General features: G+C 38.8%; 1 protein-coding gene across 3 annotated transcripts in view; it reads left to right on the top strand.

Annotated features, from left to right (window-relative positions):
• The window catches only part of PCDH9 (protocadherin 9), a 2,039,570-nt gene that overhangs the window by 1,385,548 nt on the left and 632,379 nt on the right, over window positions 1-21,643 (top strand). For all 3 annotated transcript variants that reach the window (XM_075852315.1, XM_075852313.1, XM_075852316.1), the window contains exon 4: window positions 14,247-14,306. In XM_075852315.1, the coding sequence (XP_075708430.1) occupies window positions 14,247-14,306 (60 nt within the window). The remainder of the gene's footprint in view (window positions 1-14,246; window positions 14,307-21,643) is intronic.

The following is a 21,643-nucleotide window of genomic DNA, read 5'->3' as shown; positions in this document are numbered from 1 at the left end:
TCCTCGGATTTTACTGGGGTGCAGTGGCCTCTTCATTGTGTTGATATTTGGGTGGGCCCAAAAGTCCCCAGGGTCACACTCTTACTGATCAAACATTGATTGGCTATCAATATTTAAGTCCTTGAAAACTCCTTTAAGCTTATTCAATTTATTGTATATAACAGTGGTATTCAGCGCATGCAATGTTTTATATACACACTTTATTTTTTACTGTTATGGTGACATTGTGGTTCTACAAAGTTGTTGACTTTTAGATCTAATAACTGGCCATCTTTTTGAACTTTATATTGAAATAAAAGAACAAATTAAAATGTCCTTCACCATTGCATCAAATGTATAACTTGTAGCCTGTAATAGGCAATTATGCAAGCTGTTTATAGATAAAGAGCAAATGACCAATTTTATTTCCCCAATGTATGTTATACTATATTATGTTTTACGCTAATGACTGTTGTGAAATATTATTTTTTCACTTTGTCCTTGATAGTGCTACAAAATAATGTTACAAAATAACTGAAAAATTATGTATACAGCACATACTGTATATTATATTACTTGTTTATATTATATCACTTGTTTCAATTATATTTTCATTTGTAGAACATATTATATTATGCGAACAACAAATTAAATTTCCAAAACATTTTTTTTTTCTTATTTTCATGTGCATAATCCAGTAATCACTGATCACATTGAAAAGTGTATTATTTACTAAAGGTGCAGGTTAAAGGGGCTTTCCCATGAGGGACATTAAATGTCAGATAGATGCGGGTCCCACCTCTGGGACCCACACCTATCTCTAGAATGGGGCCCCCTAATCCCCGTTCAGCCGCTCTGTGTTGCGGCTGAATGAGGTGAATTCTGACTATGAAAAAGGATATATGGTAGTGAGTTACGTAAACACTCGTTGAGCTACGCTGTTTCCGTAAGTCCCAGAGAACTGAATGGTAGTTACAGAAACAGTGTAGCTTGCATGCCACGCTGCTTCTGTAACTGCCATTCACTATCATCGGTGTTACGGAAACAGCGTAGCTCAGCGAGCTACGCTGTTTTTGCAACTCCTTACTATATAACCAGGAAGTGGCCGGGAGTCAGCGAGATCAGACAAAGCTAGAAAGGGGTTTAGGGGGCCCTGTTCTAGGGACAATTATGACATGTATGCTATTTATGACATATTGGCATTTATAACATATCCTGTGGATATGTCAAATATGTCCCTCATGGGAAAACCCATTTAAGGTTTAAGAAATATTATAGCAAAAAGACAATTTTTTTCTGCATACAAACCTCAATACTTTGTTTATATATTGGTTTATGAAGAATTTATAAGCTGTGTGTATTTTAGTTTATAGCCTAAGCACCTATTGGAAGGAGCCTTTTTTTTTAGTAGGGTGACATGTTTTGGTACATTTGTGCAATGAAATTTCTGTTGATTGCACACTGGTTGTGACAAATATTGTCCTACCTATTCCCTAAGTTTCTTAGGTCTTCTTTAGGTAGCCTGCTCATTTTGCATTGTCAATTTGTTAATTTTCTGATCTTTAATAAGTCTTTTTTTTTCCTGAATCTATGCATCTTACATGTGCTTTTTTCTGTTCGTTCTTGCATGTTAGTTAAAGCATTCACCTACCATAAGGCTGGGTTCACACGACCTATTTTGAGACGTAAACGAGGCGTATTATGCCTCCTTTTACGTCTGAAAATAGGGCTACATTACGTCGGCAAACATCTGCCCATTCATTTGGATGGGTTTGCCGATGTACTGTGCAGACGACCTGTCATTTACGCGTCGTCGTTTGACAGCTGTCAAACGACGACGCGTAAAAATACAGCCTCGTCAAAAGAAGTAAAATGATAGTTTTTTACCGCTCAGACGGTTGTAGATGTAAAGTCTGAAGTGTCCATCAAGGGTTTGACCTTCCCCTCAGCTAGCATGCAGAAAAAACGATCCAAATTTCCACTGGTGTGTATATCTTGCTGGTACTTATGGTTCCACACAGAAGTGAAACTCCAGAAATGCAACTGCTTGCTGTGTATATCCTCGTGCGTGATGTTCTAAATCTCCAACAAGGGAGAAAAAGGACATAGTGCACTACCTTTTGGAAACTACAAATTCCACGACTTTATTCCATACTTACAAAAATGGATATAGATAAAAGCATAAGATAAGCTCTTGTAACACGCCAAATAATGCAACCCAACCCTGGGTTTCGCCCTTCTGGCTTCCTCTGCAAGGGCGAAGGGCGAAACCCAGGGTCGGGTTGCATTATTTGGCGTGTTACAAGAGCTTATCTTATGCTTTTATCTATATCCATTTTTGTAAGTATGGAATAAAGTCGTGGAATTTGTAGTTTCCAAAAGGTAGTGCACTATCTCCTTTTTCTCCCTTGTTGGAGATTTAGAACATCACGCACGAGGATATACACAGCAAGAAGTTGCATTTCTGCAGTTTCACTTCTGTGTGGAACCACAAGTACCAGCGAGATATACACACCAGTGGAAATCTGGATCATTCTTTCTGCATGCTAGCTGGGGGAAGGTCAAACCCTTGATGGACACTTCAGACTGTACATCTACAACCGTCTGAGCGGTGAAAAACTATAATTTTTGTGGTGTTGAGGATATCACCTCTTTTTTACCTGCTCCGGTTGTTCATCTCCTTGTTGAGATATATCAGTGAGTAGAGAGCTGAGTTGCATATTTTGTCGTCAAAAGAAGTGCAGGACACTTCTTTCAGACGTAATTTGAGCCATTCTTCATTGAACTCAATGAAGAGCAGCTCAAAATTTACGGCTGTCAGAGAAGCCTCGCAAAATGCGAGGAAGAGCAATTACGTCTGAAACGAGGCAGCTGTTTTCTCCTGAAAACAGGCTGTGTTTTCAGACGTAAATGCCTGGTATCGTGTGCACATACCCTAAGAGCTTTTACAATGGGTTTTCTACCGTTTCTAAATGTTAACTTCATGGCCAGTGGTGATGAAAACCAGAGTTTCCATTAATATCCATGAAAGGGAAGATGGCGGGTCAACTCAGCTGTATTGCGACATATGCACAAATAAGGCTGTGTTCACACATTGCGGTCACATCACATTTTTTTTGCCACAGAGGAAAAACTTGTGAAAATTGCAACAAAAGTCTCGATATAATAACAATGTGTGACATAGTCTAAAAGAAGGCTTTAAAAAGAAATTTGGTATTGGGACATTCTGAGAAGAAGACATGCAATATGGAGTGCCATTCCGTATGTTTACATTGTATTGCCTAATACTGAATCTGTGCCAGTAATATATCAGGATTACAAGACCATTTGCATTGGACACAAACTTTGAGCTGCGCCAAAGATGATCAAGCCGGTTGGGTGGATTGACAAATTATGTACTTGTTGCAGAATTTTGTTTGTGGAATCCGCACCAAAATTGCACGACAAAGTACAATACAATTTTAGTGAATAGTGTTTTAACAAACCCAATTAACTGACAATGGAAAAAAGCTTCCGTGGATTCTAGGCATGCTGCAGTTTTTGCATGTCCTATCTGTTGTGGAAATGCTGCGGAGTCTCACCGCAGGTTTCATTGATTACAATGCAAGGATTGAATTCCGCATCTAAATTTAACACTAAAATCAATAACAAAATCCAATTTCATTGCGGATTTTGGTACAGATTTCTAGGGCGGTTCCACAGTGTAATTTTTACGTCACAATTTTTTATATGGAGAAGCAGGTCTCAATCCATAGACGCAGACCAGTAACAGTTTCTGACATATCCTTATAACATGCATAACAATACATTTTATTGAAATTTTCCTTTAAATTTAGCATTTTTTCATCTTCATTTGTATCAACCGGGGTTACCAAGGGTTCCCTTTTTTTTCTACTTGTACTTGGTGGATGTGTCATTTTTTCAGTCTAACAGAGGGTGTCCTAAATATCTATATGTCTTAATACAACATATGTACCAAGTTGTCTTTATGAAACTACCTCTTTAACTGTATAAAAATTACAAAAGTCCAGAGAAATGTAAATAGTCATATGCAGCATGATCTGGAAAAAAAACAACAAAAAAACAATTTCTTTATAATGGCAGTTTTATATTGGTCTGTGAACACATCTCCTGCGCAAAAGTTCCCTAAAAGTCTTGTTACATCTCATCCACATCTTATTATTAAGCCATTTCCGAGAGGACAATACTGATGTTTTGTTATGAACAGAATGTTTCATCAGCAAATATAAATAATATTGGATTGTCTCTCATCTGTCATGAAAACGGAATATATATTTATTGAAAGACATCTCATGCAGGGCAGGATCCAGAGACATGTAATGCTTGAAGAATTAGCTGCTACTATTCAGTGCTTATCACAAAGGCAAATTATGTGCACACAGCAGTTAGTTACAACTATTAATAATATTGTGTAAAATAATAAAAATCTCAAGTTATATACCTAATCTGACAGAAGAACAAAGCCACGGCACTAGTTGTTCATCAGAAAGCTTCAGTCTAAGGCCTCTCATGCAGAAACATTCAGAAAAATCTAACAAAAAATTCCACCATTTGTTTCCCAGACTAATTGTATTGACTGTATAATTCAGAAGCTTTATGTTAATGTTCACAGTATCTTTTATGTCCTATGTTTCTGCTGCAGATGATCTGAGTGTAAATGACCCGTACAATATTAGAAGGCAGACATTCAGTAAATACAATGCAACCACTCACCAGGAATATAAGTGATACCATGAGATATTAGTTGTAACAATGAGATTGATTTTGTTAGCATTATTACAAAATTGCCAATAGATATGTTATAAATTGATTCAACGTGTTAGAGATTCACATAAAATCAGAATGATTTGATTTCTGGAGAATAAGTGAATACAACTATTAAATATTTACTATTTGCCAAACTTGGAACATACCAGTTGTAGATGAATGACTGTAGCTAGGGGACATGAATGGGCAGGGGTGGAGATTCTAGCGGTGCAGCTGCACATGGGTTCAGTAGGTACGGGAGCCCACTACCTTCTGAAGTGCAGGTAACCGCTTTCTACTGTCAACTAGATTACATATAAGGGTCGTACAGGACTTTTTAGGCCTCATGCACACGACCATAAAAGCACCCGTTATTACGGGTCGTAATTACGACCCGAAATAACGGGCCCATAGACTTCTGTTGGCCACGGGTACCTTCCCGTTTTCTCACGGGAAGGTGCCCATGCCGTTGAAAAAGATAGAACATGTTCTATTTTTTTCTTTTACGGGCCGTGCTACTATACTTTATAATGGGAGCACGGCTCGGAATAACGACCGGCTGCCCGTGCCCGGCCATGCTCGTAATTAAGAGTCGTAATTACGAGCACGGTCGTGTGCATGGGGCCTAACTCTGTTAAAAAAAACGGATGTCTAACGGATGCGTTATTTTTAGCATTGCTATCAGTGTAAAATGTATGCAAACGGATTGTAATACATTTGCATTAGTTATTTTGATTTCCATGGGATGTTTAACTGTTCCATTTTTTATCCTTATTCTGATCTAAAAATCAGAGTGACGGATTATATAATGCAAGTGTGAACTTAGCCATATCTAATGAACCTCGTGGCTCATCATAGTTACTAGTGGATTGTTAAAGAAACATAAGAAGGAGTTCTAGTATAAGCTTTTAGAGAGCAAGGGGCCAATGTGTCCATCCCTATGAATGAGATAACCTTCCTCATGACCCGGATACAAGGTAAATGAGGAGCAGGGAAATAGGAAACAATGGAAATGACAAATGCTAAACATTTGTATTACCCGAGAAAAATATATAATAATGTGTGTGTGTGTGTGTGTGTGTGTGTTATCAACCGAACCATAGTTCAGATTTTCAAATTAGCATCACCTCTCATTTGTCAATTTCAGAATGACTTTCGATATCTTACCTGCTACCAAGTTTCATCATTTACTTTAAAAATATTTCATCTAGCTGAGTAACTATCAAGCCCATGTACCAGGGACTAGACAAATGCAGATCAGAGTTACAAATTCACTAAATGAACATCTGTGTAACAAATAATTTGCTTTGTCATCATAATAGATTTTCATTGTAATGCCTAATATTGAAATGATGAAAAAATCAGCATCGGCTCATTATCAGCTGACAGGAAGGCTTGCACCTTTAGTTGAGAATCGCAGGTCATCAGACCTTATTATATGACACTCACTATTTTTTATTTTCTAATGAATGATTTCCCATTTTAATACTGTTTGAAAGTTGTAATGCGCTCAGATAAAAATGTCAGATATTTTAGAAACTGTTTTTCAAAGATTCTTAATTTGTGTTAATTGGAATTTATTTTTTGACAAGTGGATGTTGCGCTCCCCACACTTCTCCTCTTCTTTAGTTAATCTCATCTTGTTAGTTAACAGGGTTACGACTGTCTAACAATCGATATTCAACCTCATTTGTTCCATCTTTTGCTAACTTTGCTAATTGTTTGTATAATATTTGCCTAACAAATATCACCTATGTTATAGTCCTGTATATAGAGAGCTCTGGATATAGTCCTGCATATAGAGATTTCATTCAAATGCAGTACAATACAGTTCCTTTGTATATATATATATATATATATATATATATATATATATATATATATAGTCACATCTTGGGGACCCCTTAGCTCACAGGATCGCCATCTCCGGGGTCAGATGGTTGGCACACAAGAATTTTCACTCCAACACAGGGGATTTGGTTTGAAACTGCCCACAACCAGCTTAATTATCTTCACACATGAAAGACGGTTTTACACAGCAGTTCAAAACAATCCCTAGGCCGTCCAGCCTCTAACTAACACATTCAGTGTCCCTCACTACGAGACACTGAGCCTTGTGCCCAGCACCTCAAACCATAGGCAGCTTTACCTTACACATTGGTGACTCTCACAGGCTAGCATGCCTGTTTTCCCCAGACTGAGATCCCTGTGTGATCAGCACACACCTCAATTAAAAGAGCCGCCTCAGGTGAAGCCTAACTAAGCTCATCAGACAGCTCAAGACACGGACTGTCTATATGAAGTGGAAGCACGGCCTTCTCCTTCACACTCCAGCAAACCAGGCCCTATTCCGGGCTTTACACCCAAGCAACAGCATAGAAAACCCCGCTGTACATGGTCCCTGGTTGCTTAAAACCTGACGCTTCTGCACTGTCTAGTAGCTGCACTGCTACAATATATATATATATATATATATATATATATATATATATATATATAAAACTTCCTATTGCTTACATAGTGACAATTCCATGGTGCTGTGAAGGTATTGTCAGCACGTACATTGGTCCCTGTCCACAAATGGGGCTTACAATCAAATTGCCCAATCTCAGATAAACACTACTCAGATTTCAAAGAAAGCAAATTAACTTATTATTAAATTTTTGTACTGTGGGAGGAAACCCAAGCAACTCCTTGAAGCTGTTGCCCTTGGTGAGACTTTAATTCAGTAAAGAATGGTCTAAACTACTTTGTCAGTTACCTGTTTTAGGTGACATGTTCTGCAGATAAAAATGACAGTTATGGTATTGACAGTCTTCCACCTACTAAACTTGTAAACCGAGAAGATGTAAGACAGTACTTCACGATGAACTCTAGACTAAGCAATTACAAGGCAGAATTATTTTTATAGACAAAAATCTGATTGATGGATGTTCATCAAAGACTTAGTAGAAATCTATTAGAAGGGACAGGAAACACCTGATGTTCAAGGACTTTAGAAGCGAAGGAAAGTAGTAAGGCTTGAGGGATACAAGGGTTTAAGATATGGCTTCTTGAGGATTGGAACAATCAATGCGTGCTTAGAAGAGGATGGAGAAATTACAGATGAAACGAGATGTTAAATGGTTCAGTTAAATGAGGAATTAGAGAGGGGTTGAACAAGATTGGTTGGAATACAATCAAAGGATCAGAGTGGTAAGACTTCATCTTCAGCATCAACATTCAAAATGGAAAGTCAGTCATTGTAGTTTAAAAAAAAAAGATAGCAAAGAATATGTAATAATCTCAAAATGCATTGTATGCTTTCTCATCATAGTAACATGCAGGATTTTTCTCTTAATGATAATTGAAGGGAAGTTTTAAAAAGGAGATACTGTAGCATAGGGAGATAATAATGGGACAACAGGTCAGTTTAGAAGATGACTGCGATGTTGGTAAAATTGCTTCTCATATTTTGGTAAGATGAGATAACTAAAATGAGTGAGCTGGTCTAAAAATGTTTTAGTGTTTGGTTATGTTGTGACTACATTAAAGGTGTTGTCCAGGATTAGATAATATAGTCTGCATTTAAAAAGAAACAGCGCCACTCTCGTTCATAAACTGTGTCTGGTATTGCAGCTCAGCCCCATTAAAGTGATTAAGACAAAGTTGCGATACCAGACACAGACTACGGACAAGAGTGTTGCTGTTTCTGGGGTGAAAAAAAGCAGACCCTATTTTCTAATCTGAGACAACTCCTCTATAATTAGATAAGAAAGAGTAAGGAAAAGTTATCAGTTTTAAATTCTTCAAGAAAAATTCACAGTTGTATTAAAATTGCAACATTGTTAGCAAATTTATTGTGAGACTGGGCTGCAAAATAAATTTGTTCACATCAGTGTTGACTTTCCGTTGAGGGGTTCCGTCTGAGGTTTCCGATGGGGGAACCCCGCAACGGAAAAGCAAACATTAATCTTAGCTTCTGTTTGCATCACCATTGATCTCAATAGTGATGGAAACGTTGCTAATGGTTTCTGTTTGTCACCGTTGTGACAAGATTCCGTTGTTTTTGACCGAATCAATAGCGCAGTCGACTGTGCTATTGATTCCGTCAAAACAACGGAGCTCTGTCACAACGATGACAAAAGGAAACCATTACAATGTTTCCGTCACCATTGAGATTAATGCTGATGCAAACAGAAGCTAAGGTTTCCGTTTGCCTTTCCATTGAGGGGTTCCCCAACGGAAACCTCCGACGGGACCCCTCAATGGAAAGTCAATGTTAATGTGATGAACAGGCCCTAATTCACTGTTGTATTCGGGCCTGTTCACATCAGCGTCAGGCTTCCGTTTATGGGTTCCGTTCCACCTTTCCATCGGAGGAACCCATGAACGGAAAGCCAAACGGAAACCGTAGCTTCCGTTTGCATTACTATTGATTACAATGGTAATGCTTCCATTGCAATTGTTTTCCATTTGTTTCGGTTCCGTAAGGTTTCCATTTTATTAGTGGAACCTATAGCGTAGTCGAATGGAAAGGTCAAAAAGAACCAATGACCTGAATCCCAACGCTGATGTGAACACTGCCTTAATTCCATAAGAGAATGATTAGTACTATATGTTACATTTATTAAAAGGACACATAAATCAATGTGAATGTAGAATTTGCATAACTTTTTATCTAATACTTTATAAATGAATAATTGGTATGTAGCTGATCATAATTTTGCAGTTTATTATTCTTTCATCTGCTCGTCTCTAATGATTATGTATACAATTATTACCTGCACAAAAATTAACAGCAGATGTTTAATTAGCAAATAAAGCCTTCAGGAGATTGTAATCCTGTAATATAAGAGTTATTGCTTGAAAAACCTTCAATGACTTTGTAATACAAAAATGATCCAGCTATTGTGGCCTAAGGTGAATCAGAAGAACAAAAATAAGGGATAAGCAGAACTATGCCATAATCTGACTGTTTGTATTATTTGATAAGCAGAACTATTAAATTTGTCGGAGCGGTGGCTCCTTAAAGCACAACACAGCACTTTATGATATCCTGGCTTAAATACAGCTAAATCAGTCATACACTCTAATATAAATTACTCTGTATTCATGCATGTGTATTCTGAAATTGGATTAAAAATGATTCGCTTCTGGGTATGTAATACCTTCATTTTATTCCCTGCTCTTTTTTAGCTTAGTTTTATGCTAGTTACTGCTGTAAACAACTTGTCAAATTGTCAATAAATCAATGTCTACGTGAAATGAGTTTAATTAATTCTGTCATCAGGTATCCTATTTGTAAAAAAAGAGAAAAACAAATCCCAGAAACATTCCAGGCACTCTAAGTGATAGAACATTTTAGTTTTTATTTAATCTAAATTCATTAAGATATTAATAGAAAAATAATTTTGAAACAAATATCCTATTTGTATATAGACAGGAAAAGTTTGTTTGCTGTCAAATCTCTGTTTATTGACCTATGGAAATGCATGTAATGTAAAGGGATTTAGCAAATACAGAATCACACGTTTACAAACATAAACATAGTACAAAACAAAATAATGTACAGTAAAAATAAAACGCGTAACAAAGAAGGTTGCGTAATGTGCAGTAACAAAGAAGGTTTGCAAGATGACATCATTGTGCCGCCTGCGTCACAACATCATTACTTTGCGGTCCCCAGTAACAGCAACCTGGAAGTTGTATGTTGGGCAGACCCCCCCTACCCCCATGAACTAGCAGGAGATTAGGGACTAGACCGGGCCCAGTAATGGTTTGGAGCTCCATTAATAATCCAGCCCTGCCTAGAGTGATGGTATGGCTTATCCTCCCTCAAGCTTAAATTCGGTTCAAACACTTCTTAGGTATAAAGTAACAACTGGAAATAGCGACCATTATAGCTCCTATGGCTACTCCTTTTTTAGACTCCTGAAAGGATAAACCTGATTGGTAATGTATTGATACTTGTCTATTTGCTTAATATCATTACCACTGCTCAGAACTAACTATTAATCATCCTAATTTATAATCAAGTTGATGGTATTGATGGCACTAGGAACTAGGCCACTTACACATTCCTGTGGATATTAACTCGCCCATACGTCTTTTTTGATCAAAAGGAGGATTGTATCTTGGCATAAGGGACAGGGAAACATTCTGCATGGAAATGTTGGCTAATGTGTCCCTTCTCCCTTGTGCTGAGATACAATTCTTCTTTTGATGGAAACAATTTTTTTACTTTTATGAGCTGACTACTTTGTTTTCAAGTGATTGGTTTAGTGGCCCATTGGCTATAGGACTTTGCAAACAGATATCTGAATTCCCTCTCATATCTAATAGTTCCTCATTTATAATAATTTGACTTTGGGCTCTCAATCTCATGTACTTTTGTTTGCCCTCTACATTTCTTTACTGCAGTCTCTACATCTCCTGAATGTACATGACACAGCCTGAGGCCTTTCAATGTCACAAATCCCCATTATGATCTTTATTTGAGAAGGATTCTGTAACTTCAACATGACGGCTTAGCAATATATTTAGGTTTCTGCACCATAAGTGGCTGTTTCAGCTTTAAGATTTGATTTGAACGTTAACACTTGAATTGTGTGTTATGTAATGACTGAGATGGGTATATTGTATTTTTTTAAAATTATTTTTGCATTATAATTATTTTATTAATATTATTACTACTATTATTATTCTCCTGTTTTGAAATGCATTTTTGATGCTAATAATAAAATTGGCAAGAATAATCTAAACATGAAAATACAGCAAAATAGATAGTAATTGGAACAAACTGAACGGTGTGTGCAACAGAGTAAAGCCCAAAACATTTAAAAATTGATAAATGCCATCTGCTATGCCACGTGTTTTGGAATAGGTATTTCATTTAATTGTATTTTTATCACATAACAGTGGTAGCTCTACAACAGAGCTTATCTTCCGGTATTTTCCATGTTTTTCCTATTCTATATTATTTATTGTTGCGTCAGTCTGTTGCAAATTCTCTTTTATTTATACATACATTTTTTTCACCTTTAGTAGTACAGTACAATGCCTCGTGCAGTTATTTGTTTCTTTGTTTGTTTCACAGTTATATGCTATATAATCTTAACCCACCACTCCAGTTATGGGGATAGTGTGAGGTAGCTGGGTAGAAAATAGTGTATTTTTCCTCCCAATGTGCAGTGTCAGGACCTTCTATGCACTGCGAGAACGGACCATGTGTGCCACAGCCTGATGTAGTAGTCTCAGGGGCTCTGGGTTTGGACCCCAGTGGGACCCCCTCCTTTCTGAGCCCAGTTGCCACTGCTCATATAACAGGGTAAGTCCAACCCTGCTGCTTACATTTGCTATTGCAGTAATGGCTACAATTTAGAGGAATGGAATAGCATTGCATCAGCTGCTGTGGTGGCTTAGGGCATGCAACCTAGGATATGGGGTCTAAGCCTCACGTTCCCAGCACTGTTATTGATGAAAGCGTGCTGACTTCATGTTTTTTTCATACACAACAATGATCCTTACTTAAAATATACCAGAAAGTACTCCGAATCTGGGCACATGGAGAGCGCCATAGTCACGACTTTAGCATTCCCAAAATCTCCAGCCTTTCGAATTATACAGTGTAACCAGGATAGCTGTCTGTATTTTTTTCATCCCCACTCTAAAGGTATCACACGCAAATAACTTTCCAGACAGAATGACCTTCATATATAACGTGAAAACTTGTTTTCATTCTGTCATTGCATGCAAATCCCCTTGTTAATATTCTCTGGAGTTCTGGTGCTATCATTTCTCTTCTTTTTTCTCATTATCCTCAGCACTTTGTCCTATACTAAGAAGAAATTAGCTTCTAATGAGTTTTGTCCTAGTTTTGTGTTACTTGTTGTTTGAACAATCTGCATAAAGAACGCAGGTGAAAGCCTGTGACAACTCAAGCTATATTTGTTACAATGTGTCAATGAAAACACAAAATGTACTATGTGATGTCATTGTCTAACATATGACAAACAACTATAATTATTCAAAGCTCTATTTGCTTTATATTATAAAGAATTACATCTATCTATCTATCTATCTATCTATCTATCTATCTATCTATCTATCTATCTATCTATCTATCTATCTATCTATCTATCTATCTATCTATCTATCTATCTATCTCATATCTATCTATCTATCTCATATCTATCTATCTCATATCTATCTATCTATCTATCTATCTATCTATCTATCTATCTATCTATCTATCTATCTATCTATCTATCTATCTATCTATCTATCTATCTATCTATCTATCTCATATCTATCTATCTCATATCTATCTATCTATCTATCTATCTATCTATCTATCTATCTATCTATCTATCTATCTATCTATCTATCTATCTATCTATCTATCTATCTATCTATCTATCTATCTATCTATCTATCTCATATCTATCTATCTATCTCATATCTATCTATCTCATATCTATCTATCTATCTATCTATCTATCTATCTATCTATCTATCTATCTATCTATCTATCTATCTATCTATCTATCTATCTATCTATCTATCTATCTATCTATCTATCTATCTATCTATCTATCTATCTCATATCTATCTATCTCATATCTATCTATCTATCTATCTATCTATCTATCTATCTATCTATCTATCTATCTATCTATCTATCTATCTATCTATCTATCTATCTATCTATCTATCTATCTATCTATCTATCTATGTTTATGTAACTAGGATGCTACAAGTTCAGCATCTTATTTTTACAGTATGAATCAGGTCAAATTTTGTTCTTCTAGATGTTCAGTCTTTCTAAGTATTCCTATAGGGGGATAGTGAAATGTAACCCAATGAAATGGGCAATGCAAAATTGTGCTTAAAGTGGTGGCCAATTTTTGTTTCAGTATATATTGGAGTACAGTACACTTCAGTACAGAATCTGCAGTATAGTTACCTTTAATATTGCACAATTTACATCTACTTTAAGCAAAGAATACACTAAAAAGTTAACATATTTAGGTACAGTTTGGTTTTTGGAATATTTATCAGTAATACAATATCCTACTGTATGTTCTCTTTATTTAAATGTCAAAAGTAAATTCAAAACTCTGTCTAATGCTCAGTGGTGCTGAAGTCCCTATAAACATTCAAAGATACAGAGGGGGATTTTAAATTACATTTTAAATAAATAATTTCCTTCATGTTTTCAGCAGTTTCCAGTTGTTATTGTAGTTTTTGTTGTAACTTTAATCATAGTTATTATCTAATATGGTATTTTTATTATTATTATTATTATTATTATTATTATTATTATTATTATTATTATTATTATTATTCATCTGGGGTATCCTTTCTTAAAAAAGCAAGAGTACATAGGAAGGAATTACAATATGACGTATGATTTATGTTTTAAAAATATTTTGAATTGCTATATGTGTATATATATAAAATATTGTTATTATTATTTCTCTTTTTTTTTAATCTATTCAATTATTTTTTCAATCTAGGGCCAGGATGTACCATTGCATGAGATTCTGAATGCTACATGTGACAATAGCGGCATGCAGGTATGTTTTTTTTTTATGCATAAAAATAGTATACAATAACATTTGGCAACTAACAGATTTTTAGAGAATGGTGTTTATATTAGTATATATATTTGTTACTGGCAATGTGTGAAACCAAGGCATTGTACAGAATGCCTACTGTAGAAAACCCAAAACTTCTAGACAATATGGCAGATTTACCAATGCTATCTAAGATTTAAACAGCTTAAATTTAGACCAGGCAGTCAGATGATGTGCCACTGTTTGATACATTTGCTGCATCTACAGATGTAGCCATGTTTATCTTGACTTTTAACGCATTAAATACACAGTGGTAAGACACTATAACTTGACTTTTTCCAATGGCTTTAGTTGTGTATTATCACTCTGCAGCAAGTTATCAGCGTCAAGATAAACTTAGCTACATCTGTAGCTAGACATCTTAGACATTTTTCTCTTCCTTATACCAACTCTTGATTGGCTTAGTTTGCATCATTTTTTATGCCAAAATGTAAAGGCACGTTAATGCATTTTATGCCAAACATCCTTCCATTAAGCGTATGAAAAGTGTATATTGAAGTGCAAACATCTGTTCTTTTTGGCACAAATCAATAATAAATTTGTCTAAATTGATTTGCATCCACAAAAATAGTGCAACTCAGGTCAGAATTGTGGCGCAACAAGAATAGTAAGTCTGCCCCAAAGTATAAAATAAATTGGACTGTACACAATTCCTAAGTATTCTGTAGATTACCAAGTTTGTTTTAGGTACTATGTGAAACCTCTAGATTTTCTATAGAATAAATTGTTAATAAAGTGTCCCCCACTGTTGTCTATTAGAAATCCATTCATAAAGTGGCCCCCTGATGTCTATTATATTATACTTTGCCAAACAAAACGTGGGACATTCTATAGAATAACTAGTTAACAAAATACCCCCCTTTTGTCTATTAGAAATCCAATAAGGAAGCGTCAATAAATAGGCCTTTCTAAGGTCAGAATTATTTTTTTAATTCTCTGTAGAATAACTGGGCATTCTATTGAAAATCCTTAGGTAAAGTATAAACGGTCAGAATTAAATAATCTTATTTCATACTTTGCCCAAAAAATGCTAGGCATTCTATACAATACCTTAGTTTCACACGTTACGGTAACATATACAATTATTAATTAACTAGTATAGAAAACCCGTTACACGGGTTTGCTATCAAAAGGAATGATAAGTATTTATAATTGTGCTCTTCAAGAACGACGTTGTTCATTACAGGCTTGTCTTACTTCAGGGTTTTGCCTTCTTAGGGCACATTTGCACGTGGCAGAATTGCTGTTGAAATCCGCTGCGGACAGTCCGCAGTGGAATTCTGCAGCAGCAGTTTTTTAAATTTTTTTCTATACATTTTTAGGAAAGTTAGTTCAGACGTTGCAGAAAATAACTGTGCGGCAATTAGGCTGCGGGGCAGAATTTTCCCTCCGCAGCATGCTCATTACATTGCGGAGAAGAAGCGGAATTTCACTGCGTATTTCAGCCTTTGCAATGCAAAAACTGAAATCTGTGGCAAGTCCGCTGTGATATCTGCAACGTCTGAATTACCTGTCAAATATGCAAATGTTGGTGCAGATTCGTTGCGTAAAAATTCTGCCATGTGTGAACGTGCCTTGTTTTAGGAATTGGTTTCTCATTGTTGCTGGCATTCCTCCCCACTCATAGTTGCTCTTTTTATTCTCTGAGCCAAATATATATGATGATTATCAGAATTGTCCCTTTTACAAGTGAGCGTGAACACACGTAGCAGCTAAGGGGCAATTCTGACAATCAATATATATTATTGGATAACTATGCCTGGAATTCTCTTATGTAAAATAATTCTGTCTTGGTATTTTTTGGAGACAAGGGAATTGCATGCACAGTAATTCCTTAAATACTTCTAAAAATAAGAAAATTGTGAATCAACTAAAAAATTGTCCATAGGGTTGAGAAAAATCTAGATTTTATTATTTTGCAAAATCGCCCACAGTGATAGCTCTGAGTACAGATCATGTAATAGATGTTACCTGCAGTCCTATGTAACCCCACAGATAAGGCACAGTGATATCTCTCTGTGTACAGATAATGTAGATGTTACCTGCAGTCCTATGTAATACCATAGATAACACAGTGATAACTCTCTGAGTAAAGATAATGTAGTAGATGTTACCTGCAGTCCTATGTAATACCACGTAGCTAAGGGCTCATGGGTCCTGGTGCAAGAATTCAGCTTGGGCCCCCCTACCCCTTCCAAACAGCACCAGACCCGTGCGCACGCCTATACCAAGCTGCCTTGCCCAACAGACCCCATAAATGCCCCCACAGCATAATGCTCCCAATAGCTGACCCCACAGTATAATGCCCCATAGCTGCCCCCACACAGTATAATGCCCCCATAGCTGCCCACACACAGTATAATGCCCCCCATAGCTGCCCACATAGTGTAATGCCCCATAGCTGCCCCCACACAGTACAATGCCCCCATAGGTTCCCACACACGGTATAATGCCCCCATAGATGCCCCCAATAATATATTGCCACCCTTAGCTGCTCCATACAGTATAATGAACCCATACAGTATAATGCACTCCATACAATATAATGCCCCATACAGTATAATGCCCCCATAGCTTCCACATAAAGTATAATGCCCCGCATAGCTGTGCCATATACTATAATGTTCCATCCAGTATAATGCACTCTATACAATATAATGTCCCTATACAGTATAATCCCCCATAGCTGTCACATACAGTATAATACCCCCCATAGCTGTGCCATACACTATAATGTCCCATACAGTATAATGCCCCCATAGCTGCCCATACATTATAATGCCCCCCATAACTGCCCCATACACTACAATGTCCCATACAGTATAATGCCCCATAGCTGCCACATACAGTATAACACCCCCATACAGTATAATGCCCCCATAGCTGTCCCATACAGTATAATGTCCTACACAGTATAATGCCCAACATAGCTGTCCCATACAGTATAATGCCCAACACAGTATAATGCCCACCATAGTTGTCCCATAAAGTATAATGCCCCACACAGTATAAAGCCCTAATAGCTGCCACATACAGTATAATGCCCCCACAAAGTATAAAGCCCCCATAGCTGTCCCATACAGTATAATGCCCCATACAGTATAATGCCCCCATACAGTATAAAGCCTCCATAGATGCCCCCACACCGTTTTATGCCTCCATAGATGCCCCCACACATTATAATTCCCCCATAGCTGCCCAAAAAGTATAATACCCCCATAGCTGCCCCAATATTATATTGCCACCCTTAGCTACCCCATACTGTATAATGCCCCAATACAGTATAATGCACTCCATACAATATAATGTCCCATACAGTATAATGTCCCCATAGCTGCCACATAAAGTATAATACCCAGCATAGCTGTACCATACACTATAATGTTCCATACTGTATAATGCAACATACAGTAAAATGCAGTCCATACAGTATAATGCCCCTATACAAAATAATCCCCATAGCAGCCACATACAGTATAATTCCCCCATAGCTGTGCCATACACTATAATGTACCATACAGTATAATGCCCCCATAGCGACCCATAAAGTATAATGCCCCCTATAACTGCCCCATACACTATAATGTCCCATACAGTATAATGCCCCTCATAGCTGCCACATACAGTATAACACCCCATACAGTATAATGCCCCCCCGAGCTCTCCCATACAGTATAATGCCCCACACAGTATAATGCCGACCATAGTTATCCCATACAGTATAATGCCCCACACAGTATAATGCCCCCCATAGCTGCCACATATATTATAAAGCCCCCATAGCTGTCCCACACAGTATAATGCCCCATACAGTATAATGCCTCCCATAGCTGTCCCATACAGTATAATGCCCTCCATACATTATAATGCCCTCCATAGCTGCCACATACAGTATAAGGCCTCATTTACACGAGCGTGTGCGTTTTGCGCGCGCAAAAAACGCTGCGTTTTGCACTTGGCAGCTCCGTGTGTCATCCGTGTATGATGCGCGGCTGCGTGATTTTCGCGCAGCCGCCATCATAGAGATGAGGCTAGTCGACGCCCGTCACTGTCCAAGGTGCTCAAAGAGCTAACTGATCGGCAGTAACTCTTTCAGCACCCTCGACAGTGAATGCCGAACACAATATACACCAACCTGTGAATAAAAAAAGACTTTCACACTTACCAAGAACTTCCTGCTTCCCCCAGTCCGGGCTCCCGGCCGTTGCCTTGGTGACGCGTCCCTCTCTTGTCATCCGGCCCCACCTCCCAGGATGACGCCGCAGTCCATGAGACCGCTGCAGCCTGTGATTGGCTGCAGCCTGTGCTTGGCCTGTGATTGGCTGCAGCTGTCACTTGGACTGAACTGTCATCCCGGGAGGTCGGACCGGAGTTATCGGTAAGTCAGAACGTCTTTTTTTTTTTACAGGTTCATGGATTTTCGGAGCGGAAGTCACTGTCCATGGTGCTGAACCAGTTTAACGCTTTCAGCACCGTGGACAGTGACTGTCTCCTGACGTCACGTACCCGAACATTTTTTACCGGTTTCGGTCAAAACGAGTTTGGCCGAACCCGGTGATTCGGTGCGCTCATCTCGAATTTGACACTCCGTTTGGATGTTTGTAAACAGAAAAGCACGTGGTGCTTTTCTGTTTACATTCAGGAGTTTGACAGCTCTTGCGCGAATCACGCAGTTCGCACGGAAGTGCTTCCGTGCGGCATGCGTGGTTTTCACGCACCCATTGACTTCAATGGGTGCGTGAGTGCGCGAAAAACGCACGATTATGGAACATGTCGTGAGTTTTTTTCTGCGCACACGCGCTGAGCGCAATTCACGCATCGTCTAAACTGCCCCATTGACTAATATAGGTGCGTACGACATGCGTGCAAAGCACGCGCGTCGCACGCACGTACATTACGTTCGTGTAAATGAGGCCTAATGCTCCATATAGCTTCCCCATACAGTATAATGCCTCCCATAGATGTCCCATACAGTATAATGCCCCCCACAGCTGCCACATACAGTATAACACCCCCATACAGTATAATGCCCCCATTGCTGTCCCATAAAGTATACTGCCCCACACAGTATAATGCAAACCATAGTTGTCCCATACAGTATAATGCCCAACACAGTATAATGACCACCATAGCTGCCCCATACAATATAATGCCCCACACAGTATAATACCCCCCATAGCTGCCACATACAGTATAATGCCCCCAATACAGTATAATGCCCCCTGAAAACATGATTACAATACGGGACAGTTGTCCTGCAGCGAGGCAAAGTCTCCTAGCGTCGTACATAACTATGATGCTAGGAGCCCGGCTCCCTGCAGTGTGTTCGGTCTGGGACTTGCGGCCGAAATACGTTCTGTCCATTACGGACCTAGCATGCTTGTGTGAACCCAGCATAATGCCACAGATAACACAGGGTTAACTATCTGAGTACAGATAATGTAGCTGTTGCCTGCAGTCCTATGCAACACCATATATAACACAGTGATTACTCTGAGAACAGATAATGTAGTAGATACACACACAGAAATATATACACACACAGATACAGGGACGTAGCTAAAGGCTCATGGGCCCTAGTGCAAAAATTCAGCTTGGGCCCCTCTACCCCTTCCCAACAGCACCAGACCCCTGTGCACGCCTTGCCCGACAGATGCCATAAATGCCGCCACAGTATAATACTCGCCATAGCTGACCCCACAGTATAATGCCCCATAGCTGCCCCCACACAGTATAACGTCCCCCATAGCTACCCACACACAGTATAATGCCCCCATAGATGCCCTGACACAATATAATGCCCCCGATAGCTGCCCCAACAGTATAATGCCCCCATAGCTGTCCCCATAGAATATTGACACCCTTAGCTGCCCCATACAGTGTAATGCCCCCATACTATATATTGCACTCCATACAGTTTAATGCCCCATACAGTATAATGCCCCGAATAGCGGCCACATAGAGTATAATTCCCCCATAGCTGTGCCATACACTATAATGTTCCATACAGTATAATGCCCCATACAGTATAATGCACTCCAGACAATGTAATGCCCCTATACAGTATAATCCCCCGATAGCTGTCACATACAGTATAATGCCCCCATAGCTGTGCCATACACTATAATGTCCCACACTGTATAATGCCCCTATAGCTGTCCCATACAGTATAATGCCCGTCATAACTGCCCCATACACTATAATATCCAATAAAGTATAATGCCCCCATAGCTGCCACATACAGTATAATGCCCCCATACAGTATAATGCCCCCCTCAGCTGTCCCATACAGTATAATGCCCCCATACAGTATAATGCCCTCCATAGCTGCCACATAGAGTATAACACCCCCATAAAGTATAATGCCTCCATAGCTGTCCCATACAGTATAATACCCCACACAGTATAATGCCCACCATAGCTGTCCCATGCAGTATAATGCCCCACACAGTATAATGCCCACCATAGCTGTCCCATACAGTATAATGCCCCACACAGTATAATGTCCCCCATAGCTGCCACATACAGTATAATGCCCCCATACAGTATAAACCCCCCCTCAGCTGTCCCATACAGTATAATGCCCCCATACAGTATAATGCCCCATATATGTCCCATACAGTATAATACCCCCCATACAGTATAATGCCCCCATACAGTATAATGCCCTCCATAGCTGCTACATGCAGTATAATTCCCCATACAGTATAATGTCCCCTATAGCTGCCCCATACATTATAATGCCCTTATATCTGTCCTGTACAGTATAATGTCCCCATACAGTATAATGCCCCCTCAGCTGTCCTATACAGTATAATGTCCCCATGAAGCATAATGCCCCCTCAGCAACTACCATATGAGCCACCTCTCCCATACCCAGTATAATGCCCCCATATGTACGTACCTAATAGAAAAATAATAACATAATTACTTATCTTACCTATCCCCGTTCCCACGATGGGTGGAGAATCCTTCTCCTCCGGTCTTTACTGTAAGTGACTCGGTGCAGACAGGCGCGATGACGACACTATATCGCGCCCGCCTGTTCCAAGCCGCTCGCGGCTCAGTGAATGCTGGAGCAATGCTCCAGCACTGCACTGTACTGTATTTGCATCCTGAGGACGCAGATGCAGTTAGAAGCGCGGTCAGTGCTGTGTGGCAACAGGGGGCCTTGCGGGCAACCCAGGCTTGAGGGCCCGGTCGCAACTGCGACCGTTTCAACTCCTACAGCTATGTCACTGTACAGATACATATCTAGGCACTTAGACACAAATACA

This window comes from Rhinoderma darwinii, chromosome 2, assembly GCF_050947455.1.
Source record: "Rhinoderma darwinii isolate aRhiDar2 chromosome 2, aRhiDar2.hap1, whole genome shotgun sequence".
In the NCBI taxonomy this organism is placed as follows: domain Eukaryota; kingdom Metazoa; phylum Chordata; class Amphibia; order Anura; family Rhinodermatidae; genus Rhinoderma; species Rhinoderma darwinii.
This window is presented reverse-complemented; position numbering and strand designations above follow the sequence as displayed.